The following is a 7,500-nucleotide window of genomic DNA, read 5'->3' on the forward strand; positions in this document are numbered from 1 at the left end:
GTGCGTACTACCTCAGTGCGTACTACCCCAGTGCGTACTAACACAGTGTGTACTAACACAGTGTGTACTACCTCAGTGCGTACTACCACAGTGCGTACTAATACAGTGTGTACTACCTCAGTGCGTACTACCTCAGTGCGTACTAACACAGTGCGTACTACCACAGTGCGTACTAACACGGTGCGTACTACCTCGGTGCGTACTACCCCAGTGCGTACTAACACAGTGCGTACTACCCCAGTGCGTACTACCCCAGTGCGTACTACCTCAGTGCGTACTAACACAGTGCGTACTACCTCAGTGCGTACTAACACGGTGCGTACTACCTCGGTGCGTACTACCCCGGTGCGTACTAACACAGTGCGTACTACCTCAGTGCGTACTACCCCAGTGCGTACTACCTCAGTGCGTACTACCTCAGTGCGTACTACCCCAGTGCGTACTAACACAGTGTGTACTAACACAGTGTGTACTACCTCAGTGCGTACTAACACAGTGCGTACTACCACAGTGCGTACTACCTCAGTGCGTACTACCTCAGTGCGTACTACCACAGTGCGTACTACCACAGTGTGTACTAACACGGTCGTGAGTCGCGTACTACCACAGTGGGTACTACCACAGTGTGTACTAACACAGTGCGTAGTGCGTACTACCACAGTGCGTACTAACACAGTGCGTGCTAACACAGTGTGTACTACCTCAGTGCGTACTACCACAGTGTGTACTAACACAGTGCGTAGTGCGTACTACCACAGTGCGTACTAACACAGTCGCGTACTACCTCAGTCGCGTACTACCACAGTGCGTACTAACACAGTGTGTACTAACACAGTGTGTACTACCTCAGTCGCGTACTACCACAGTGTGTACTAACACAGTGCGTAGTCGCGTACTACCACAGTCGCGATACTAACACAGTGTGTATTAACACAGTGCGTAGTGTGTACTACCACAGTGCGTACTAACACAGTGTGTACTACCTCAGTGCGTACTACCACAGTGCGTACTACCACAGTGCGTACTAACACAGTGCGTAGTGCGTACTACCACAGTGCGTACTACCACAGTGTGTACTAACACAGTGCGTAGTAACACAGTGCGTACTACCACAGTGCATACTAACACAGTGCGTAGTGCGTACTACCACAGTCGCGTACTACCACAGTGTGTACTAACACAGTCGCGTTGTAACACAGTCGCGTACTACCACAGTGCGTACTACCACAATCGCGTACTACCACAGTGTGTACTAACACAGTGCGTAGTAACACAGTCGCGTACTACCACAGTCGCGTACTAACACAGTCGCGTAGTAACACAGTGCGTACTACCACAGTGCATACTAACACAGTGCGTAGTGCGTACTACCACAGTGCGTACTACCACAGTGTGTACTAACACAGTGCGTTGTAACACAGTGCGTACTACCACAGTGCGTACTACCACAATGCGTACTACCACAGTGTGTACTAACACAGTGCGTAGTAACACAGTGCGTACTACCACAGTGCGTACTACCACAGTGCGTACTACCACAGTGCGTACTACCACAGTGCGTAGTGCGTACTACCACAGTGCGTACTACCACAGTGCGTACTACCTCAGTGCGTACTACCACAGTGCGTACTAACACAGTGCGTACTACCACAGTGCGTACTAACACAGTGCGTACTACCACAGTGCGTACTAACACAGTGCGTACTACCTCAGTGCGTACTACCACAGTGCGTTCTACCACAGTGCGTACTACCTCAGTGCGTACTACCACAGTGCGTACTAACACAGTGCGTACTAACACAGTGCGTACTACCACAGTGCGTACTAACACAGTGCGTACTACCACAGTGCGTACTAACACAGTGCGTACTACCACAGTGCATACTACCACAGTGCGTACTACCTCAGTGCGTACTACCACAGTGCGTACTACCACAGTGCGTACTACCACAGTGCGTACTAACACAGTGCTTACTACCACAGTGCGTACTACCTCAGTGCGTACTAACACAGTGCGTACTAACAAAGTGCGTACTACCTCAGTGCGTACTACCTCCGTGCGTACTACTATTTCCGTAGTATGTGTACTGCGAGAGGCTCCACGTTGCGGACTGTACGCGATGACGTAGTGGATCTAATCCTCTGCGTGGTTTGGTGACGTAGTAGATGTTTTGTTTGTTCTGTGTAGCACTGAGTACATGATTGGGAAAAAATCTGGTCCTTACCTCAGAAGTTCCTTTTAACTAACAAAATTAAAAAAGTCTCATTCAAGTTACTACACAGGTTTTACCCCAGAAATGTTTGCTTAAATAAGTTTAGGAATGACATTGATGTAAAATGCTCCTTTTGTGGCTTGCATCCTGAAACTATTTCACATTTATTTTGGTCTTGTGAATTCACATATAAGCTCTGGAAAGACATTAATTCATTTTTAGTTGACAATATTCTTCCTGAGTTCTCCCTGTTCTACAAAAATGTAATTTTTGTTTGTTTTAGTGACCGTGGGAAGGACAATGGTGCACTCTTTCTAGTAAACCTAATTTTATTTGTTGCCAAATTCCATATCCATAAATGTAAATTCGGTAATAAAAAACACTTTTTTCAGTGCTAAAAACTGAAATGGAACAGTATATTTCTACTATCTCTTCCATGCAAAACAAAAAAGCTGTTAAGACTGTGGTTAATTGTACTATATTCAATGTGTTTATTTGATTCATTCTTTTTGTGTTTTAGTGTGTGTTTTTTTCTTCTTTTTTTATATTTTATTTTTTTATTTATTTATTTTTATGTTTTGTATGTATCTTTTTTTTTTTTAAACTTTTGCTACTTTGATTGTATTGTTGATTACTTTCAATAAAGTAAAAAAAATGTAAATAATAAAAAGCACTGAGTACATTATTACTTAGTTAAAATTATTACACAGAGATATCTAGCTTAGCTTTTAAAAATGGTCATTTCGTATATTTATTTTCCTTGATTTGTTTGATATAGCTTTGCTTTAAAAAAAAAATGTTTCTTCTTCAGCCATAAAAATCTATATATAAATACTATAATGTGCTCTGAGAATTACGTGCTCAGCACACGGAACCGAATGGAGCGCATATGTTACTGTTGAGTTGTGAACCGCTCTGAAGACACTGGAAGAGAACAGACGTTTATAAGCAGTATTGTTTCGCTCAAATCAACACGAGCAGAGTGGCGCAGCGGAAGCGTGCTGGGCCCATAACCCAGAGGTCGATGGATCGAAACCATCCTCTGCTATTTTTTTCCTCTCATTTTTAAATCTTGATATTATAAGAAATGGTGTGATATTAACATCAAACAAACACCAAAATAAGTCAAACTTGAATAAATGATTGAATTAAAGAACGTATACAAGCTACAGCCCTTAAAGTCTCCGTGAACCGGAAGTTGCAAACGACTTTTCTCCAGTGTTGTGACGTATTTCCGAGAGAAACGGAATACTAAATGAGGCAAAATAGTGGGCGTGGCTTCTTTTTCCAACTAGCACCTGATTGGATCTAAAAAAGTAGGTGTTTCATTCAAAAATGGAGGCAGATCTTAACGCAAGTTTACAATCGGTTGTTGAGGATTACTCGCCGCCTGAAACACCACCAGCAGTCCCCTTCCTGCAGCAGGAGGAGGAGGAAGATGAAGAAGAACAGGAACACACGGAGGATCATTTCGTCACGGGGGGAATCAGACCTTACATGTTTGAGCCGTTACATGCGGAGGGTTCGAATGGTAAAAAGTGTTCCGTGAGTGTCACAACCAAAAATGCTCCTCCTCGCCATCTCTCCTTTCACACGCTGTCAATGCTCGCAAACACACAGGCAGCCTGTCTACTGTCAGTTGGAGGGGCGTGGTTACGGATGTTAAGGAGACACCTAAACCGTCAAACCTACGTCATCAGGCAAGGTCCTCCAATGCAGAGGGGCGGGGCATTTTCAGATTTTGATTAAAGATTACGAAGCCAAATTATTTTTGTGTGTGGCTTGACTTGCATGGATGAATTGTTCACCACAAAAGTAAGTATGGTCAATTTTGAATTCATGGGGACTTTAACAAGGTTAGCTACAGTAACTATGATATATATTTTAAATAGCATAGTGTATTTATAGTTTTTATCCTATTACAGTAATCACAATTTATCCCTAATTATGTGTGTATAAAATGTACATGTTGTTGTTTTTACTCACTGCACTTTGCAATATTTAAAGTAAATCAAATATATTTGCCATATATTATTTTCAGTCTGACTCCTGTTTCATGTGTGTGTGTGTGTGTTTGTACGTTTGTGTGTGTGTTTGTGTGTGTGTTTGTACGTTTGTGTTTGTGTGTGTACGTTTGTGTTTGTGTGTGTGTACGTTTGTACGTTTGTGTGTGTGTGTTTGTACGTTTGTGTTTGTACGTTTGTGTTTGTGTGTGTGTGTGTTTGTACGTTTGTGTGTGTGTGTTTGTACGTTTGTGTTTGTGTGTGTACGTTTGTGTTTGTACGTTTGTGTGTGTGTGTGTTTGTACGTTTGTGTTTGTACGTTTGTGTTTGTACGTTTGTGTGTGTGTGTGTTTGTACGTTTGTGTGTGTACGTTTGTGTTTGTGTGTGTGTGTGTTTGTACGTTTGTGTGTGTACGTTTGTGTGTGTACGTTTGTGTGTGTGTGTGTGTGTGTTTGTACGTTTGTGTGTGTACGTTTGTGTTTGTGTGTGTGTGTGTTTGTACGTTTGTGTGTGTACGTTTGTGTTTGTGTGTGTGTGTGTTTGTACGTTTGTGTGTGTACGTTTGTGTTTGTGTGTGTGTGTGTTTGTACGTTTGTGTGTGTACGTTTGTGTGTGTGTGTGTTTGTACGTTTGTGTGTGTGTGTTTGTACGTTTGTGTTTGTGTTTGTGTGTGTACGTGTGTGTTTGTACGTTTGTGTGTGTGTGTTTGTACGTTTGTGTGTGTACGTTTGTGTTTGTGTGTGTACGTGTGTGTTTGTACGTTTGTGTGTGTGTGTTTGTACGTTTGTGTGTGTACGTTTGTGTTTGTGTGTGTGTGTGTTTGTACGTTTGTGTGTGTACGTTTGTGTTTGTGTGTGTGTACGTTTGTGTGTGTTTGTACGTTTGTGTGTGTACGTTTGTGTTTGTGTGTGTGTACGTTTGTGTGTGTTTGTACGTTTGTGTGTGTTTGTACGTTTGTGTGTGTGTTTGTGTGTGTACGTTTGTGTTTGTGTGTGTGTTTGTGTGTGTACGTTTGTGTTTGTGTGTGTGTTTGTGTGTGTACGTTTGTGTGTGTTTGTACGTGTGTGTGTGAGTGCGTTTGTGTGTGTGTGTGTGTGTGTGTATGTGTGAGTGTGTGTGTTATTTTGACTGCACACACACATGTAAAGGCTACACAGACTTCTTAAACTTGTAATTAATCTTAATTTCAGGGTTCCCAAACGTGATGGGTGCATTGATGGCACCCACATTCCTATTAAAGCTCCATCTATCAATGAGGGAGAAGTCTGTGCATAGCATCAATGTGCAGGTAATAGCTATATTTTGGCTCCTTAATATTGGTGTTACAAATAATAAACGTCTTGTTCTCCACAGGTAATATGTGATGCACTAATGTTGATGGCCTGGGTCTGTACATGCCAGAATATTTAGAGAGTCATCTCTGTGCAACAAATTTCAACAGAGGACGTTTTGTTAGACAAATGCTTGTAGTCTTTATTACATTTACAAAACACCTCAAACATTACAGGACACTTCTATGGTTACTTGCTGGGGGACAGAGGATACCCTTGCCTCCCCTATATGATGACACCCTACCCTGATCCTGAGCCCGGACCACAGACACGCTTCAACCCGTCTCACAGCAGAACACGGGCCAAGGTGGAGATGACAATAGGCATTCTGAAGGCGAGGTTTCAGTGTCTGCGTGGGCTCAGGGTCACTCCAAATAGGGCATGTGACGTCACAGTTGCTTGTGTGGTACTTCACAACATTGCCACAATAAGAGGAGAGAGGCGTCCCCCCTGTCCTGATGACACCCATTGAATCTAGCAGACCACAGAGATGGCAGAATGCTTAGAGACATAATTTGTCATGACATTAGGAACATGCGAGAATAAAAAAACAGATTACGCTATACAGCATATGCTGTAGAAGTACGCGGCACGTAACTGTTCACGCTGACGCCGGTTTCACACTGCACGCGTTAACAGCGCGTATTCTTTTCGGCGCCCATGTTAACAGATTAGAGCATTTACACCGCACGCAGAGGCGGCGCGGCAGCGCGTAGCAGGAGCAGCAGTGCCGCGATCGTTTCGGCGTCCTGTCTATTTTTGACGCGCGGCTTACGCTGAATTAAAGTGACAATGCATTGATCATGGCAAAAATACACAGCAGTTACCAAAAGCGCATTGATGATATCTATTGTTTTTTAAACAGTCAATCAAATGACCTTCATCAATTTAAAAAGATAACAAATGTCCAAAAACAAACTTGTTGCCCAAACTACAAAAACAAGTTTAAATAATTTATACTGCCAGTTTAGTTTAAGTTAGATTAATTTAATGTATAAATGTATATACACATAACTAATATAATATATATATATATATAGTCATAAGGATGTCATGCTGACAATCATAAACAAAAGCACGTGGTGTCACAGCCGGCATGGTCGAGTGCACCTGAAAATATAATAATGGACGACACTCGTCTCATTGTGGAGGTTGAGAAACGTTCAGTTATTTATGATCCACGAAATATGCTTTATAAAGACTCACAGGCAAAGGAAAAGGCATGGGATGAAGTTGCAGTAGCTCTTGGTGCCGATGGTAAGTAATTTAAAAGTGTTTTTGACAACCTTTCCCTGGCCCAAACAACTTAACTCAATATAGAAAGTGAAATAGAATAGACATGTTATTATAGCACACATTCAGTATGCATGATTTTGTTGAATTTTCGAGAAACTGTGCAGTTTGTTATTACACACATTTATGAATTATCTTTAAGATGTTCATGATGGGTAATGTTTGTAAATTAGATGTGTATCAGACATTTCAACAATCTAAATAAAAAAATCTTTCTCCAAGAAACAAATTAAGCATTTATTTACATTTTGCACACAGTAAGCACACATAAATAAGAGAAGCAGATGTAACTGCAAGTCGCTGCTTGGGTTCAATGGACTGCCTGTAGTTTGTTGTTTGCCTTTAGTTGCCTCCAATCAGGGAAAGAATGTGATCCACTTGCTCTGCATTCATCCTGAAGAAGTTAAAGGTGTCGGTCACGGTCAAGACGGAGTTCGGCGACAAGATGGTAATATGCACCATATTCTCTCCTCCGTCGGTTCATGGAGTGAACCCAAAATCTGCGTCTTTTCCGTAGTCTTCGTGATAGCAAATACAGCGCAATGGCTTTCCTTCTATCAACAACTCGCACTACACGGTCAACAAAAACAAAGATGAACCAAAAGCTATATAATATTATATTAATATTATTATAATAATATAATATAAATGTATTTGAA

General features: G+C 41.9%; 1 protein-coding gene and 1 non-coding gene across 2 annotated transcripts in view; both read left to right on the top strand.

The window, feature by feature from the left end:
* The first annotated feature begins 3,189 nt into the window (after positions 1–3,189).
* On the top strand, positions 3,190–3,261 carry trnam-cau (transfer RNA methionine (anticodon CAU)). The gene has a single exon. It is a non-coding gene; the product is annotated as a tRNA-Met (tRNA).
* A 734-nt stretch (positions 3,262–3,995) lies between these two features.
* Positions 3,996–7,500, top strand: part of LOC127638944 (epidermal growth factor receptor kinase substrate 8-like) — a 53,004-nt gene continuing 49,499 nt past the window's right edge. The window contains exons 1-2 of the mRNA XM_052120720.1: positions 3,996–4,028; positions 5,408–5,505. Of these exons, the coding sequence (XP_051976680.1) occupies positions 5,422–5,505 (84 nt within the window). The 5' untranslated portion in view covers positions 3,996–4,028; positions 5,408–5,421. The remainder of the gene's footprint in view (positions 4,029–5,407; positions 5,506–7,500) is intronic.

The sequence above is a fragment of the Xyrauchen texanus genome, chromosome 47, assembly GCF_025860055.1.
Source record: "Xyrauchen texanus isolate HMW12.3.18 chromosome 47, RBS_HiC_50CHRs, whole genome shotgun sequence".
In the NCBI taxonomy this organism is placed as follows: Eukaryota; Metazoa; Chordata; class Actinopteri; order Cypriniformes; family Catostomidae; genus Xyrauchen; species Xyrauchen texanus.